A 19,734-nucleotide genomic window follows, 5' to 3' on the forward strand; every position below is an offset into this window, starting at 1 on the left:
CTATGCTTTATCAGTGGATTGTCCCTTAGCATCCTCAAGTCCAAATCAGGGCTGTGGTTCCTGCAGTTCCTGATGCTGGAGGGCATCCAACTCCTGGAATGCAGTGGAGAAGAGGCTGCAGGGATTGGTCTAGCAGCCTGGAGGATCAGTGTATTTAAAACTGCCCTAGACATAAAGTAGTTAACCCTTGCAGTGCGGGTGAGCCCAACTGCATGGGAAGACTTTTCCCTGAGTTCAGATTTACACATTAAAAAGAACCTGTTTCAGCTGCTGTTTCTACAGATAGCTGATGCACTTCATCCAGTATTGTTGCCATTGTTGACTTCTGAAAGCCAATGTGGTTTGGGGCAATGTACAATGGTGCAGCATGAAGCACAGTGATGTGTCATTCCAAGAACATGGACCTGACTTGAAATGGGCAGACTCCAGCTACACAAGAGAGCCTTAGCTTTGAAAGGTAACAGCTGTAGTGACACATTGCCTAAAAAAAAATAGAAGCGAAAGTGACAAGTGGACAAAGGATGTAGACACAATAGCGACAGTGACATTCTAACCCCTCGGTATGCGATATATTTAGAAACAGATTGTAGTTCAAAAATGTCAGTTTCTCTCTCTGTAGATAAGACTATCAAGAGTGCCACCTATTGATGTAAGGAGGAAATACATTTTAGGATCTGGAACTTTATAAAATAACTTTCTCTGCTCTAAAATATCATTCTAGAAGTGATTAAACAAACTGTAGGTGACTGTGAAATGTATCTAATATGAAATTATATAAATACAGATACTTGGGATCTTTATGTTTATCGGGAAGTCTGGGAATCCCCAGCAGTGGCAAGTATGGCAAAATAGTTTTGTAGTATTATTTTTATTATTATACAGGGTTTATATAGCGCTGACAGTTTACGCAGTACTTTACAACAAATGTAATGTACAGTAAAACCTTGGATTGCAAGCAAAATTCGTTCCAGAAACATGCTTGTAATCCAAAGCACTCTTATATCAAAGCAAATTTTCCCATAAGAAACAATGGAAACTCAAATGACTCGTTCCACAACCATTTATTCATAGGTCCTTCAGTTTATAGTCCATATAAAAATATTATAGCAATATCATAGGTTGTGTAACCATAAAATGACCATCCACAAGTGGAAGCCTCCACAAAGGGATTAGAAGCAAATTCCAGCAGGAGCTACAGAGTATAAAAAAAGAAGAGAGGCGCCTCTAAGTGTAGCAATATGGTTACATTTAATGAATGTTAAAGATTTATCAACTCACATGGTTGATGATTAAAAAGGCACATCTAAGTATTCAGGCATCCGGGGTAAAGCTGTCCAGATAGACCACCCCCCGCAATGCCGGCTGTCAATGCTGTCCATCTGCAATCATGCCCGGGAAGACTACTCTGCAGTAGAACGATCTGAAAGCCAGGCTTGAACCGCTCTTGGAGTGCAGCATGGACGAGATGATGTCAATGGCGGTTGTGGAGGATGGTCTATGTGGACAGCTTTACCCTAGATGCCTGCATACTTAGATGTGCCTCTTTTAATCAACCATGAGAGTTGCTAAATGTTGTACCTTCATTAAATGTAACCATATTGCTACACTTAAAGGTGCCTCTCTTCTTTTATACTCAGTTGTGACATGACACTACTTGTATATCAAGACATTGCTTGTTAATCAAGTTAATATTTATTAAAAAAATGTGCTTGTCTTGCAAAACGCTCTCAAACCAAGGTTTTACTGTATACATGTTAAGTGTATGTCTCTACGTCTATGTGGCAGTGTCTCTTTGCAGCCAGGATCAGTATGGGCACTAGGGGAGATACAACAATTAAGCAGACTACTGATATATGGGGACCACCTATCTGTCTAGGATGAGTTGGCTTTACTACATATAAATGCCCAATTATTATTTCACTTGTTGCCCCCTTGGATAATCCATATATAAGGTGTACTTTTTACCTCAGGTCGAGCTTTCTTCCTTGGCTGAACTACACCTAATGCACTCTCACTCTCGGGTTGTCTGTGCACTGCTCCCCCTTCTCTTATTTCCACACTGTGGGCTGGACATTCCATGTTTCCTATCCAAACGTGGTACCAATAGGATCTTCTGAGGGAAGCTGTAAGCGAAGCGCATAGTGATCCCTTGGTACTCTGATTTCCCTGATATAGATATGGGGCCCTGATATAGAAGATCATTTTAGATACAAGCAATAAACTCTTCATACTTATGGGCATAACTACGGGGTTGTTTATACATATATGATCAGCCGATATGGGATGATGTCACATGTCATGTACCAATCTTTTTCATATTATTTCCTTTGTTTTTAAAGTGGTTGAAAACCCCATTCATGAAATCTGACCTGGACACATATATCTGTAGTGTTTACTTATCTCTCTCCAAAGCCCTAAGTCCCATGTCTTTATGCTGCTCCATTCCTCTGTTATAAGCATAATAACTTCTAACAAGTTCTTCAACAATGGAGATAAAAGCAGCTGGAAATGTTGTGTTGGGGAGGAAACTTAACTGCTTAAGGACCGCCTCCTGCACATATACGTCGGCAGAATGGCACGGCTGGGCACAAGCACATACCGGTACGTTGCTCTTTAAGTGCCCAGCCGTGGGTCGGGAGCGCGCCGGCGCGCTCCTGACCCAGGCCTGAGCTCTGTGACCGTGGCCGCGGGACCAGTGGACCCGATCGCCGCTGGTGTCCCACAATCGGGTCACAGAGCTGAAGAAGGAGAGGTCTGTGTAAACAAACCCCTCCCCGTGCTTCCTACTGTGGCTGTCACCGATCGTCTGTTCCCTGTTATAGGGAAAGGCGATCAGTGATGTCACATGCCAGGCCACGCCCCCTACAATAAAAAAACACACAACGTCACACATAACCCCTCCTTGCCCCCTAGTGGTTAACTCCTTCACTGCCAGTGTCATTTACACAGGAATAAGTGCATTTAAATAGCACCGATTGCTGTATAAATGACAATGGTTCCAAAAATGTGTCAAAAATGTCCGATGTGTCCGCCATAATGTCGCAGTCACAATAAAAATTGCTGATTGCCGTCATTACTAGTAAGAAAAAATATTAATAAAAATGCTATAAAACGATCCCCTATTTTGTAAACGCTATAACTTTTGCGCAAACCAATCAATATTCGCTAATTGCGATTTTTTTTTTTTTTTTTTTTTTTTTTTTTTTGAAGAAGAATATGTATTGGCCTAAACTGAGGAAAAAAAAACATTTTGTATATTTTTTGGGGGATATTTATTATAGCAAAAAGTAAAAAATATTAAATTTTTTTTTTAAATTGGCGCTCTATTTTTGTTTATAGTGCAAAAAATAAAAACCACAGAGGTGATCAAAAACCACCAAAAGAAAGCTCTATTTGTGGGAAAAAAAAGGACGCCGATTTTGTTTGGGAGCCACGACCGCGCAATTGTCAGTTAAAGCGACGCAGTGCCGAATAGCAAAAAGGGGCCTGGTCCTTTTGGCTGCAAATTGGTCCGGGGCTTAAGTGGTTAAAGACTGATGAGTAGAGAGCATGTCTATTCACAGCACAGCTCTGCATGTTTATTCGTTCCTCTGCTTATGTGGAGAGGGGTGTGCCTTTCCTCCAATAAGCTCTCACACAGTGTATGCCAAGACTCCACACCCACAGCTTGAAGAGGAAACACGATTTCTAACATTATGTGCAGTTTCTAAAGCATATAGAAAGCTGAAGACAGCACATATACATGTACAAGTTATGTAGGGAGATTTGTTTAATCTCTGTGCATCATCTGAGGCTGTACACTTCACTTCACTGGGCGTCCACTTTAAAGTGTTTTTGTATCATGCTGATACAATAAATTTGGATTTTATATTCAATTGAGTACCCCTTTTCCTTTTTTTGGGACTACTAGTGGCTACCTATTAAAAGTCCATTCCAATTCCTGTTTTTTTTTCTTTTATGCATGTTAAGTGCATGACTGCTGATGGCATGTGCCTTTTACCCTTTGTATTTTTAGTGATCTCAGAACTGATGAAGACAACCTAGTACCTGTTTACCCACCCAGAAGGCTATAGAGAAGGGTTATACTGGCACGTTACCACTTAGGTTTGTGGTGGCACTTGGCTTTGGTTCATAGGGCTGTGTGCAGGGAAGCCCGTTCATTTCAATGGGCTGCTTTACCTTAGAGAAATACGAGGAAAGACGTCCTGGACCCTTCTCTGAAAATTGTGCCGCACTAAAGCGCATGGTGCAGCGGTACCATGCAGGTGGGCGTGCATGAAAATGCATATGGTTTTCCAATGCATGGGGTGCGGGTGTGATATGACACCCCCATGCATCTGCTAAAAAACAGTGGGGTCGATTTACTTAAACTGGAGAGTGCAAAATCTGGTGCACGGTAGCAAATCAGCTTTTAACTTTAGCTTGTTCAATTTAGCTTTGACAAAAAAAACCTGGAAGCTGATTGACTACCATGCACAGCTACACCAAAGTTTGCACTCCCCAGTTTTAGTAAATTAACCCCTATATGTTTCTCTGCGTGCCGGCCGAACACGCAGAGATGTGAACTAGGCCTTAGGTTTCACTGCATGCTGGCTATAATTTAGAACTATCAGAATATTTTTTTTTTATTGCTGCTTTAGAATTTAGAGAGACCATGATTCCTTCATGATTGCTGCCACGGCTTTAATAAAGTACTCAGGAGAGGCAAAAGGGCGGTCTGCCGCAGCCTATGTAAACAAGGCAGACCGCTGTTCTGCCAGAGAGGAAAATGAAGATCTTGCATTTCTGCTAAGAAATATGGATCTCTGATTTCCCCCAGTTAGAAAGCACCCCCTAGGGAAACGGTTAACCCTTTGATCGCCCCTGATAACCCCCTTCCCTACCAGTGTCATTTGTACAGTTATAATATTTTTTTATTTTTTTTTATTTTTTAGCACCAATCACTGTATTATTGTTACTGGTCCCCAAAAAGTGTCAGATTTGTCTGCCGCAATGTCGCAGTCCCGCTAAAAATCGCTGATCGCCGCCATTACTAGTAGAAAACAAAAAATAAATAAAAATTCCATAAACATATCCCATAGCTTGTATAGATAACTTTTGTGCAAACCAATCAATATACACTTTTTGTTAAAAAACAAAACTAAAAATAAATATGTAGTAGAATACATATTGGTTTATATCGGTAAAAAAAATTTGATTTTTTTTACATTTTTTTTATTGGGTATGTTTTATAACAGTTCTAGAATTTTGTTTGTTTTATAGTGCAAAAAAAAAATGCAGAGGTGATCAAATACCATCAAAAGAAAGCTCTATTTGTGAGGAAAAAAGGACATACATTTTATTTGGTTACAGCGTCACTTAACAGCGCAATTGTCAGTTAAAGCAACGCGGTGCCATATAGCAAAAAATGGCCTGGTCATGAAGGGGGTAAAACCTTTTGAGCTGAAGTGGTTAAAGGATATTCTTTTTATTAGCTACAAGTAGAATAGAAATGTAATATTATAATGTATGTAGTGTTGTTTTGCTGTTTAACAGTGTTTTTTAAGTGGTTCTTTGGTTACAAGTACTGTGTCTGTTAACTATAGAGTAATTCTGTCTCTTTAAAACAAAATGAAGCTGCTTGGAGGTATGAAGTGTAGGCACCTAGACGTGTGTATTAGGAATGCACCGAATGGGTTTTTTGGTGCCGAAACTGATACCGAAAATGAAAAAAAAACTAGGCCGAAAACTGATACCGAAACAGCACCGATACCGAAAATGACTGTTTTTAAAAAAATATTTTTATACAGGAGATGGTCAGACACTGGGGACATGGTACGGGAGGTGGTCAGAGACTGGGGACATGGTACGGGAGGTGGTCAGAGACTGGGGACATGGTACAGGAGGTGGTCAGAGACTGGTGACATGGTACAGGAGGTGGTCAGAGACTGGTGACATGGTACAGGAGGTGGTCAGAGACTGGTGACATGGTACAGGAGGTGGTCAGAGACTGGTGACATGGTACAGGAGGTGGTCAGAGACTGGCGACATGGTACAGGAGGTGGTCAGAGACTGGCGACATGGTACAGGAGGTGGTCAGAGATTGGCAACATGGTACAGGGGGTGGTTAGAGACTGGCGACATGGTACAGGAGGTGGTTAGAGACTGGCGACATGGTACAGGAGGTGGTCAGAGACTGGCGACATGGTACAGGAGGTGGTCAGAGACTGGCGACATGGTACAGGAGGTGGTCAGAGACTGGCGACATGGTACAGGAGGTGGTCAGAGACTGGCGACATGGTACAGGAGGTGGTCAGAGACTGGCGACATGGTACAGGAGGTGGTCAGAGACTGGCGACATGGTACAGGAGGTGGTCAGAGACTGGCGACATGGTATAGGAGGTGGTCAGAGACTGGCGACATGGTATAGGAGGTGGTCAGAGACTGGCGGCATGGTATAGGAGGTGGTCAGAGACTGGCGGCATGGTACAGGAGCGGGTCAGAGACTGGTGGCATTGGTACAGGAGGTGGTCAGACTGGCGACATGATAAAAGAGATCAGTGTGTTTGTCCCCTGTGCAGCCAGTGTGTTTGTCCCCTGTGCAGCCAGTGTGTTTGTCCCCGTGCAGCCAGTGATGCAGCGAAGAGAGAGGAGAGCCGCCTCCGCTGTCTGGTTCAGTAGAGCGCCCGTGTTCTGCCATATACTGTCCGGCCATGATATAGTGTCCTCGCCGTACTGCGCATGCGCAGTACGGAGCAGACGAAGCTTCGGAAAATCTCCGAAGCTGAACGGCGCCTGCGCCGTGAATGGAGGTGGTAGCCCCACCATCCAAACGGACATAGGGTTGTGAATATTAGAGGGCCCCTCGCGGGCAAGCTTCGCTTGCCACGCTTCGGGCTCGGCCTCGCTGCACTCGGCTCTTTTATATTCTTACTCTATGTCCACTTGGATAGTGGGGATAGAACCTGGACTCAGTGCGCAGGCGCAGTTCATTCTTGGCAATTTTCGGAATCTGTGTTGCTGTGTACTGCGCATGTGCAGTACACAGCGGACACTATCCGATGGGGGACCATATGGGATAAGACACCGGGAACATCACAGCTTTAATTTCAATAGCTGTGTGTTCCCCCGTCGCACACCGTCGCATACAGCCCCTCCCCCTTGTCCGGGGAACTGTGATAGACAGATTACCCTTCCAGATTGGACGGGGGATCTGTCTATCACAGTTCCCAGGACAAGGGGGAGGGGCTGTATGCGACGGCGCGCGACGGGGGGAACACACAGCTATTGAAATTAAAGCTGTGATGTTCCCGGCGCTCTACTGAGCCAGGCGGCTGAGGCGGCTCTCCTGCGTTATAGATCTCCCATGATGGGCGGCACCAGGGGCGGGGGCGGTGCTCCGCCCCGCCCAGGCCCCGCCCTATTTTTGCCTCAATTATCGGCCATTTTTTCCTTTCGGCAAATTGCCGAAAAGGGCATTTTCGGCCGATATGTTTCGGCGGCCGAAATTTCGGTGCATCCCTAGTGTGTATACATATCTCGGACAGTGTTCATTGTCCTCGTTATGCCTGAATAGCCAGCTGTTTCCACATTTCCTGCTAATGTCAGGACTTGCCATTCTCTACCTGCTTCCCATTCCTATTGGTCATTAAAGTGGTTGTAAACTCTCTCTCAAAAAAAAAAAAAAAACAACCTGCAAGACAACGCCATAATTAGCTAGTATGCATTGCATACTAGCTCATTTATGAAATATTTACCTTAGATCAAAGTTGTTGCAGCAGTCCCCGTACACCGCTGTGACCGGTGACATGTCTCCTAGCATTATTTCTGGGTCTGTGGGCTCCGGCACTGTAAATGTCCGGAGCCGCGGTGACATCGCTCCCGCACATGCGCGCAGGAACTGCCTGTCACGGCACATCTTCTGAAGAAACGGCACAAGCCAGCCGTTTCTTCAGAATGTGCCGATACAGTGAATATCTCCTAAACAGTTCAAGTTTAGGAGATATTTGCGGTATCTACAGGTAAGCCTTATCTGTAGGTAAAAGTGGTAGTACAGGGTTTACAATCACTTAAGGTAAACCTGGCCATACGCTGAGCACATTTGGGTTCATGGGTGGCCCTGTGGACACCCTTCTGCTCGATATCCTTCAGTTGAAAAATCTAAGGAGCCTGGTGGAAAATTGTTAGTCGAGCAGCAGCTACATCAGTCAGATTCAGCCACAGTTTGAGTTTTCTGACAGCCTCCAGCACTGGCTGGCAGAATGCATTAGGCGGTACTACAGGTTTATCTATCTGCGCTAAGCTTGCAGGCTGAGAGAAAGACATCTATCAGAATATGGCCTGCTTTAGTGATGGGCCAGTAGGACTGTTTGCAAGCAAAAGGGAGTTTTAGCTAGACTTTATATCTGCTATCAGCTTTATTTTCTGTAAATTATAGAATTAGTTATGTTGTTAAGTGTTAATATATATATTTTTTATTTTCTACAGGAGCTTCTTTAAAGCCTTCTCACTAGTTGGAGAAACTCAGGAAAGGGAAAGAGTTTTAATTCACTTCTCTAACAGATATTTTCAGTGCAACCCAAACAGCATATGTTCTTCAGGTACAGTATATCTATATTTGTGTTCCTCATCATTTATATGTATTATATACATTTGTTGGCTGGTAATTGTGTTTGAAAACATACTCAAATGGTTGCACCTCAGGAGCTTTAACACATACACTGCACCCAGGAGTTACTAAAATAACCCAAAGTTCTCTGATGCAAGGTGTTTAGTGGGTCTGTTTAGTCAACAAATTCGGGCCTATTTATAATGGTAATACAAAAATCAATGTGCAGTAACCATTCAGATTTCACCTTTTAGCCCTGGTTCACACTGCCGCAACTTGTCATGTGACTTGAGAGTTCAAAGTCGCATGAAAAGTCGTGCCCCATTAACGACACTGGAACGTTTCTAGGTTTCTTTTGGAGCAACTTCAACATGACTTGCATTGACTTCTGTTAAAGGAGTCGTATGCAAGCCATGATCATGTCGGATTCAAAGTCATGGCGGTGTGAACAAGGGCTTAGAACAGTCAGCTTGACAGTTGGTTTGTTTTGGGTTATGACATTATTCAAATGATTGTCTTGTTAAAGAGAATTAGTATTTTTTTGGTAAATATACTAGCAAAAGTGTCTCCAATTTTTAAAGGGCACAGTTAAAGTGGAACTTCACCCAAAAGTTCCTCCCCATCTCCCTTTTGACATTCTACAAAATATATATTTTTTGAGGGAGTGGGTACCTGGTTTTGACAGGTACCCACTCCCACTTTATTTTCACTTGGATCGCCTAGGCCGTCCGAGCGGAAATTCTCTTTCCCTCACCCTCCCTGCAGTCTTCTGGGACGGTCAGAGGTCCCAGAAGACTGCGGGACCATTCACAATGTACAGCACGGTTCACACATGCACAGTGGGGAGCAGACTGTGAAGCCGCAAGCTGTCACAGCTGGGTGCCCACAGTTAAGATGCCAAAAAACTTGTGCAGCCTCCCCCTCAGGTGAGCACAGCGCTGGATCCTGGGACAGGTAAGTGTCTGTTAAAATTCAGCAGCTTCAGTTTTTAGAGCTGCTGACTTCTAATTTTCAGAAAAACTACTGGAGCTCCTCTTTAAGGATATTACAAACATTGCTAAAAAGTGTCTTAGGGCACTTTCACACTGATCTGCAGCCAAAAAAACCCCCCAAAAAAGCAAAAAAAACCCCACACCTTTTACCCTGTTTTACAGGGTTTAGGGTGCGTTTTTCACAGGACACGTGACTCAAAAACCGCATTGAAAACACAACTGCAAGTGCATTTTTGGAGCGTTTTTGCCACAATTTTTTTATGCATTTCAATGAGGGCATGTGTTTTTGGTGTGGTTTATGTACTGCACCAAAAATGCAGGAAGCAGGATTTTACTAAACGCAGTGGTCCCGCAACGAATCAGTAGCATAGGATTACATGGTCACATGTTTTTCTTTTGATTTTTTTAACGCGCAAGTGGAAGAAAAATGGATCAGTGTGAAATGAGCTGTAATGAGCAGTATGTAGAGGAGAAAAGTGTAGATGGTATGATATTGGGCAGTATGTGTATATGTAAACAGAACTGCTTTCGGAAACCATAGCAGGCCAGGGGGAGCGCGCCGGTGGTAAGTAATTTTTTGCGGGCAAAGGCTGGTGTTGGTGTTTCAATCATCATGGCACCATGGTTGATATTGTGTCAGGGTGATCAAAGCGCATTGTTTCTATTGTTATATTCTAATATATAATGAAGTGGTTCAACTCACCATAATGCAGAATCAGCGGGAGCCCTGGGCGTGTCACTTGCCACATCTCCTGTCACCAGATGCAGCATGTCACTTGCCACCAGATGCAGCTTTTTAACTTGCCACCATCACCTGCCACTAGATGTGGATTGTCACTTGCCACGTCACCTACCACCATTAGCAGATTGTCACTTGCCATGTCACTTGTCACCATTAGCAGATTGTCAATTGCCACGTCACTTGCCACCATTTGTAGATTGTCACTTGCCACGTCACCTGCCACCTGATGCAGATTGTCACCTGCCACATAACCTGTCACCATTTGTAGACTGTCACTTGCCACGTCACCTGCCATTATTAGCAGATTTTCACTTGACACGTCACCTGTCACTAGATATGGATTGTCACTTGCCAACTGATGTGGATTGTCTCTTACCATGCCAGCTAATGCCACCAAATGTGCATTGTCTCTGCATTGGTGTTAGGTTTGCAGCACTGGTCCTTTTAGATGTGGGGCAGGCAGTGAGAGATGATGTAATCTCCCTGCTCCCCACTGCACCTCCGACATTGAAGAGGCCCGCGCTGTGAGGGCGGAAAAGCGCTGATGTGTGGCAGTCAGTGAGAGATGATGTAATCTCTCTGCTCCCCGCCGCACATCGCTCCCACATTGAAGTGGCCCGGCTGTGAGGATAGAAGAGTGGTGATGTGGAGCGGGCGGGGAGGGATGATGTCATCTCTGCTCATCCTCCTGCTTGTCTCTCTCCTCCACCACTAATGCAGCCTGCCGCAGCCATGACCCACTGGTTAGGCAGGGACCCTGCGGCAAGAGATTTGGTGCTATGGGCTCCAGATTCAGGGCTACAGCCTCAATAGCCACCCACTGGCGACGCCTGTGCCTGCACACCTTTCAGTTTAGGACCTGCTGTTCTGCTGTGTTTGTACAGCTGCTGTGTCCCCATAGAGTAATAGGTGACTCATTCACACAGCCAGAATACCAGTCTGATTAAGTCCTTAGGGCTTGTTCACATGTGAGGTTGGGGCGGTAAAACTTCATGGTTGAGCTACACTTTTATTGCCCCCCAACTGCTACCTCCTGTAGCTTTGTGTAGACATGCTGCGGCAGGAATTCTACCCATTGTCAAATGTGACCCATGTTTGGCCATGGTGCTGTTCGCTGCAACTGGGTGCATTGCAGGCAGTTGCAGCGAGTTCCGTTTAGCTATCCCCAGTGACGTATGACTAAGTGGAACATATCCATTATAATAGGACAGGACAAGTACAGTGGTGTGAAAAAGTGTTTGCCCCCTTCCTCATTTCCTGTTCCTTTGCATGTTTGTCACACTTAAGTGTTTCAGAACATCAAACCAATTTAAACAATAGTCAAGGACAACACAAGTAAACACAAAATGCAATTTGTAAATGAAGGTGTTTATTATTAAAGGTGAAAAAAAATCCAAACCATCATGGCCCTGTGTGAAAAAGTGATTGCCCCCTAAACCTAATAACTGGTTGGGCCACCCTTAGCAGCAACAACTGCAACCAAGCGTTTGCGATAACGTGCAATGAGGCTTTTACAGCGTCCTGGAGGAATTTTGGCCCACTCATCTTTGCAGAATTGTCCTAATTCAGTTACATTAGAGGGTTTTCGAGCATGAACGGCCTTTTTAAGGTCATACCACAACATCTCAATAGGATTCAGGTCAGGACTTTGGCTAGGCCACTCCAAAGTCTTCATTTTGTTTTTCTTCAGCCATTCGGTGGTGGACTTGCTGGTGTGTTTAGGATCATTGTCCTGCTGCAGAACCCAAGTTCGTTTCAGCTTGAGTACACGAACAGATGGTCGGACATTCTCCTTCAGGATCTCTTGGTAGACAGCAGAATTCATAGTTCCTTTTATCACGGCAAGTCTTCCAGGTCCTGAAGCAGCAAAACAGCCCCAGACCATCACACTACCACCACCATATTTTACTGTTGGTATAATGTTCTTTTTATGAAATGCAGTGTTCCTTCTACGCCAGATATACTTGGACACACACCTTCCAAAGAGTTCCACTTTTGTCTCATCGGTCCACAGAATGTTGTCCCAAAAGTCTTGGGGATCATCAAGATGTGTTGTGGAGAAATTGAGATGAGCTTTGATGTTCTTTTTGCTCAGCAGTGGTTTTCGCCTTGGAACTCTGCCATGCAGGCCATTTTTGCCCAGTCTTTTCCTGATGGTGGAGGCATGAACGCTGACCTTAACTGAGGCAAGTGAGGCCTGCAGTTCCTTGGACGTTGTTGTGGGGTCTTTTGTGACCTCTTGGATGAGTCGTCGCTGCGCTCTTGGGGTAATTTTGGGCGGCCGGCCACTCCTGGGAAGGTTCACCACTGTTCCATGTCTTCGCCATTTGTGGATAATGGCTCTCACTGTGGTTCGCTGGATTCCCAAAGATTTGGAAATCGCTTTATAACCCTTTCCAGACTGATAGATCTCAATTACTTTCTTTCTCAATTGTTCCTGAATTTCTTTGGGTCTCGGCATGATGTGTAGCTTTTAAGGATCTTCTGGTGGACCTTACTGTGTCAAGCAGCTCCTATTTAAGTGATGCCTTGATTGTGAACAGGTGTGGCAATAATCAGGCCTGGGTGTGGCTAGAGAAATTGAACTCAGGTGTGGACAACCACAGTTATAGTATGTTTTAACAAGGGGGGCAATCACTTTTTCACACAGGGCCATGATGGTTTGGATTTTTTTTCACCTTTAATAATAAACACCTTCATTTACAAATGGCATTTTGTGTTTACTTGTGTTGTCCTTGACTATTGTTTAAATTGGTTTGATGTTCCGAAACACTTAAGTGTGACAAACATGCAAAGGAACAGGAAATGAGGAAGGGGGCAAACACTTTTTTACACCACTGTAAATGAGATCTACTCAGCATACAGGGCTATATCAATAGATGGAATAGTCTCTGTATAGTTGTTGGCTGCTCATTGTTAAAGTGAAACTAAAGGCATAAATACTTCCTGGTGTGTCTGCTCTAGCGACTGCATTTATCTTGCCGTCTTCTTTGGGGTCCTAGTCTTCTGCCACTTGGATTGGCCAGTGCAGGATAACATCACTTCCGTGCATGCACGGCACTGTGCCGGAAATGTAAACGGAGCTGTGCATGTGCAGCTCTGTTTACATTCTGGAGAGGATTGCAAACGGCCAGGTCTGTACATTTTAACTTAATTTTGAAATATCTCTTCTGCAATAAAGAGCCTGCATGTTCACATATTTCTTTTATTTTCGGAGTTCATTTTTGCTTTAGGCTTATTTCATAGTAATATAAGACAGGTTTGGCCAGTAAAATAAGACAATGTTCTGTTTTTAAAGGGATGACCGTAGCATTGTGGTTTTGCAAAGCTACCAGTCGGGTTCAATCTTGCACTGTAAAATGACATTAGAAAATTGAAAGGTGGCAGCTGGTTGCTATGGTGGCTGTGAAGGCAGTTTTTATTAGAAATATGATAACTATTGCCAAGTGTGCTTGTAATAATGACCTTGCCAGTTGTTACATTAGTGCAGAACAATGAAAGAATATAGATTTGAGGATATTTATAGCTATTTCCACCTTAGAAAAACATACTTTATTAAGTGTTACTATATTGTAGCATATTGTTATGTATGTATTTATCTGTGTTTTAGATGGGGTGCATTGTCTTACCTGCGCAATTATGCTTCTCAACACTGACCTACATGGACATGTAAGTATTCACATAGTGAAAACCTTAATATATATTTATGCCTTATATATGTTAATATAACTGTTTAATTGAAGCGGAATCTCCACCTCTTTTGCTTTTTTCACTGGGTTAAGCTCAATACAAATAGTTTGCAAGCCCAACGATTCCAGCACTGTTCTGTAGTAATCTGTCGTTCCACTATCACATGCCTGGTCCTGCACCACCACCACCCTCCTTCCTTTCGTCATTGGGAGCCAGCTGCCCCCTGATGATGCAACACCAGATCCTTCTTCCAATGGTGGGTGGAAGCCTCCTGGGAATATGTGATCTTTGGAGGTTGCAGCGGCAGGGTTACAGGCCATTCTAGCCTAGGCTAGGTACTTTTAATGAAGAAAAAATTGTAAATAAACAAAAATAATACAAGTTAAACTTTTTTTAGTTTGTGGGATTGAAATAGCGCAAAGTGGAATTTCTTCTTGACTTTTTAGTCTGTAGTATGCTGATAAATGTTTCCTGAAAACTAGGATAATGTAAGCACTTGACCCTCCAGAAGGTTTTTACCCCCTTAAAGCTGACCTTCAGTCATTTTTATAAACTTTCCATCTATTAAATCTTCTGATAAAGAGATGGGAAAGGGGGCAGAAGGGGACAGCGGGACTTTATATGAAACAAAATACTTTGGGTATATTAATTCAATTAATATAATATATAAAATTGCTAATTTATTGGAAACACATTGGAAGGTAGTACAGTGGGTATATTAATAAGACAATACAAACAAAATAAAGCAGTATAATAATCACATAGCGCAGTAAAATTCATAGTACAATAATGTTAATACACATAATAAATAATAAACAACCAACGGTACATTCCAAAGTGCGTATACAGTAATAACCAATAAAATGAATAAATGATTGAAATAGATTAGACCCATAATAAAATCATGGCTATCAAATCTTTTGCCCTTGTTTTAACTTTGGATTTTTTTTTCTGCCAGTAAATACCTTCTACAGCCCACTTCCTGTTTCTTGCCTGGTAAAAATCCTAGGCTTATGACGTCATGCACAGCTCTCTCTCTCACTCTCGTGAGAGTTTGCCAGGAAGGGAGGGAGGATGAGTCATAAGATAGTCAATAAGAGGTGCAGAGCTGGAGGTGTGCCTCTGTGTGTGTCAGGAACCATGACATCAGACTGAGACAGAAGTACAGTTAAATCACACTTGTTTAATAATAAAAGTAAAAAGAACAAACGTAGTCAAAACATAGCCAAAGTTCAGTAACCGGAATGGATAGTCAGCCAAGCCAAAAGTCAGGGATCAAAGTAATGGAACAGCAAGCAGGATCTGGAGCCAGAAGGGATGTCGGCAAAGCCAGTCTTTAAACAGGCACACAGGAGATAGTTTCTTGTGATGTGACCAAGGCAACGGCAGAGCTCCTCTGAACTAGGATTGATGAGCAGGATCAGCTGAGTAATTGTGGAGAGAGATGGGAGCTGGCAATTAGCCGACAGCTGAGCGGTCTGCCCAGAGAAGGAAAGTCTGAGCCCAGCCCTTACAGTGCATCTATGTAAATCCAGGAAGGGAACAGGCAGCAGCTTCAGCTGCCCACAGTTAAAATGGATGCAGCCAGACACAGTGGAGGGAGATTTCTGTAGCATATTTGGCAAGTGCAGAATCACAGTATATATAAAATGATATGCACAATGGTTGGAGGGAAGCTTCAGAATGACAAAGATGTTTTTATTATAAACTATGTGAGCAGACTGCAGTTCCTCTTTAATGACCAGGCCTTTTTTTGTGATATGGCACTGCGTTAGTTTAACTGACAACTGTCGTGCGACACTTTACCAAAATGAAATTGACGTCCTTTTTCTCAGCACAAATAGAGCTTTCTTTTGGTGTTATTTAATCACCTCTGCGGTTTTTATTTTTTGCGTATTAAACTAAAAAAAAAGAAAAGTAAAAAATATATATATATATTTTTTACATTCTGCCGTAAAACACATCCAATAAAAAAAATGATAAAAAATCAAATCTCTTCAAAGGTTTAGGTTAACATGTATTCTGCAACCTATTTTTAGTAACAAAAAATACCAATAAGCATTTTATTGATTTTTGCAAAAGTTATAGCTTCCAAAAACTATGGGATATATTTTATGGAATTTTTATTTATTTTTGTTTTGCTAGTAATGGCAGCGATTAGTGACTTATAGATGGACTGCGATATTGCGGAAGACAAATTGGACACCTGACACATTTGACACTTTTTTTGGGGAACCAGTGACACCAATATAATGATCAATGCTAAAAATATGCACTGTCACTGTCCAAATAACACAGGGAAGGAGTTAACATCTACAAAAATCAAGGGGGTTAAATGTGTGGTCAACATGTGTTAACGGTGTGTGCTGTTTTTACTAAGCAATGTGCTGTTTTTTTCTTCCTGAAAAAAAAAAAACAGCACATTGCTGCTGCCAGAAGAGAGCCCTGTGTTTTAATCAAATCATTTTTTTTTGTTTGTTTAACTACACAGGGTTCTCTTTGGTAATGTTTGGAGCCGATTGTTGGGTGCTGATTAGTTCATATTGCAGCCAGTCGCAGCACAGCCAGGGCATTGTGGGTGCGCTCCCTACCCCGGCACGCGGATCATGTACTAGGTAGCGCAGGAGAGCCGCTTAATCCATATCCCGTTTCTTAGATACTATACAGCAGGGGTCCCCAAACGTTCTAAACAAAGAGCCAAGTTTACTTTTCTTCAGGCTTTAGGAGGGCTGGAGTGTGGCCAGTGGGAGTAGAAAATGTCCTGACATCGTTGGTGTCAGAGAAATTGTGCCCCATTGTCAGGGTCAGTGGGAGAAATAGTGCACCAAGGGTCAGATAAAGGCAAGCAAAGGGCTGCCCCTGCTCTACATTTTCTTCTCTCATTGTGGACCCCAGATCCCCCTTGCTTAGGTTTGAAGATGGAAATAAGCTTACTCCATAGCTATTCCACTGGAATATACTTTGACCTTCCACAATTAATTTTCCTTCACACCTTACGTAGCCAATACTGACCTTTTTTTTTTTTTTTTTTTTTTTTCTCTAGCAAGAGCATATTTTTTTTTTCTTGCTTTGTAATCCACCTGTGTTTAAGATGCATCTATTGAGTTTGGACTGTAAGTTATAGTAGACTGATTTTTGTAATAATCAGGTGATACAGTATGTTCTGTTGGCCCTAAAAGTGTTCCTCCAGTGCTCCCTTGTCATGTGCCCAACCTTCCCCTGAAACTGCCTCCTCTTTTTATTTTCACTGGATGCCCTCTTTCCATAGTATACTTACTTGGTTTAGTGCCATAGCTCCTAACCTGCAGGCAAAACTTTATAAATGCAGAAATGCTTAGTGTTTTATAGATATTTTCTATAGTTTAGGGCTAAAAAATAAAAGCCTTATTTTTAGTCTGGTGAAATGGAAATATTGCACAGGAAAACTGTACAACATGACTTTCCTTGTATTCTCTATTTAGCTAACCCATAGTGCTATGAGGATCCTTTGTCATGTATAAAATTATTGTGAAACAAAGATTATATCTCACAAAAGTGAGTACACCCCTCCCATTTTTGTAAATTTTTTATTATGTCTTTTCATGTGACAACGCTGAAGAAATTGCATTTTGCTACAATGTAAAGTAGTGAGTGTACAGCTTGTATAACAGTGTAAATTTGCTGTCCCCTCAAAATAGCTCAACACACAGCCATTAATGTCTAAACCGCTGGTAACAAAAGTGAGTACACTCTTAAGTGAAAATGTCCAAATTGGGCCCAAATAACCACTTTTTTCCTCCCCGATGTGACTTGTTGGTGTTACATGGTCTCAGGTGTGAATGGGGAGCAGGTGTGTTAAATTTGGTGTTATCGCTCTCACTCTCTCATACTACTTCAGTGTTGTCAGATGAAAAGATATAATGGAATATTTACAAAAATGGGTGGGGTGTACTTTTGTGAGATACTGTTTGTTATATATATATATATATGTGTGTGTGTGTGTGTGTGTGTGTGTGTGTGTGTGTGTGTGTGTGTGTATATATATATTTTTTTTTTCTTGGCCATTTTTCAGAGAATATAAATGATAACACTAACCTTTTCTTTCACTCATGGTTAATGTTTGGCTGAAGCCATTTATTATCAATCAACTGCGTTTACTCTTTTTAAATAATAATCACAACAGAAACTACCTAAATGACTGTGATCCAAAGTTTACATACCCCAGTTTTTAATACCATATAGAGCAGTGTTGAGCCGTCCAGCAGCTGAGAGATGTTCTCATACTTTATGTGCAGGCAGCCTATGTTCCGGGTTCACTGCAGGACACACAAGGCTGATGGTGTCAGTAAGGAAAAGTGGGCACTAACGTGTTTCGGAGCATGCGCGGCTCCTTCGTTAGACCGCTGGTATTGAGGTCAGGAGACTGAGATGGCCACTCCATTTTCTTCTGCTGTAGCCAAAGACGGGTCAACTTGGCTTTGTGTTTTGGATCATTGTCATGTTGAAATGTCCAAGTATGTCCCAGGCGCAGCTTCCTGGCTGATGAATGCAAATGTTCCTTCAGTATTTTTTGATAACATACTGCATTCATCTTGCCATAAAATTTGTGACTTTGTAGCTCACACATCCTCAAAACATCAACAATCCACCTCCATGTTTCATAGTAGGAATGGTGCACCTTTCATCCTAGGCCTTGTTGATTCTCTTTCAAATGTAGCGTTTATGGTTGTGGCCAAAAAGCTCAATTTTGGACTCATCACTTCAAATGACTTTGTGCCAGAAGGTTTGAGGCTTGTCACAGTGCTGTTTGGCCGTGACTCGGAATCCAGAAACATCAGTGCAGCACTGGATAAAAGATGTAAGGGTCCTTCAGGAGTCCGGAAACTCATTGACCTTTTATACACACACATTAATTACAAGCAAACAGATCACAGGTGAGGATGGTTACCTTTTAATAGCCATTCAAACCTCTGTGTCAACTTGTGTGCATGTTATCAGGGTATATAAACTTTTAGGTCCCTCTCACATGGGGCGGATCAGTAATGATCCTCCCCGTGATGATCCGCTCGCTCAGCGGGGATCGCTCCATTGTCCCCGCTGAGCCGGCGGCGGACAGGGCGGTCTCCGCACACTGTGCAGGGACCGCCCTGTCAGCTCTCCGCTCTCCTCTATGGGGATCAGATGAGCACGGACCGTCTGTCCGTGTTCATTTCGATCCGCTCTGCAGACGGATAGAAAAATAGGATTTTCCTCCATCTGCAGAATCGGACTGTTGTGGAGGCGGACAATAGCGGGTGTCTGCGGATGTTCATCCGCAGACACCCGCTATCCCATAGGGATGCATGTATGTCCGTATTTCATCCGCAAACAGATGGATGAAATACTGACATACTGTCCGCATGTGTGAAAGGGGCCTTAATCAGGGTCATTTGGGTAGTTTATGTTGTCATTATGATTTAAAAAGAAGACAGAGTTGATTGATAATAAATGGCTTCAGCCAAACACTTTCCATAAGTGAAAGAAAAGTTTTTGTGTTATGATTCATATTCTCTGAAAAATGGCCAAGAAATCATAAATTCTATGTAAACTTATGAGCACGAGCATGTGTGTAAATATATTAGTGGGGACGGAAAGTATTCAGACCCCCTTAAATTTTTCACTCTGTTATATTGCAGCCATTAGCTAAAATCATTTAAGTTCAATTTTTTCCTCATTAATGTACACACAGTACCCCATATTGACAG

General features: G+C 42.7%; 1 protein-coding gene across 3 annotated transcripts in view; it reads left to right on the forward strand.

The window, feature by feature from the left end:
• Positions 1–19,734, forward strand: part of PSD3 (pleckstrin and Sec7 domain containing 3) — an 857,533-nt gene that overhangs the window by 409,951 nt on the left and 427,848 nt on the right. For all 3 annotated transcript variants that reach the window (XM_077476201.1, XM_077476202.1, XM_077476203.1), the window contains 2 exons: positions 8,467–8,579; positions 13,932–13,990. In XM_077476201.1, coding sequence (XP_077332327.1) covers positions 8,467–8,579; positions 13,932–13,990 — 172 coding nt within the window. The remainder of the gene's footprint in view (positions 1–8,466; positions 8,580–13,931; positions 13,991–19,734) is intronic.

The sequence above is a fragment of the Lithobates pipiens genome, unplaced genomic scaffold, assembly GCF_037356315.1.
Source record: "Lithobates pipiens isolate NorthernLeopardFrog02 unplaced genomic scaffold, aLitPip1_a1.2 Scaffold_13, whole genome shotgun sequence".
Classification (NCBI taxonomy): Eukaryota; Metazoa; Chordata; class Amphibia; order Anura; family Ranidae; genus Lithobates; species Lithobates pipiens.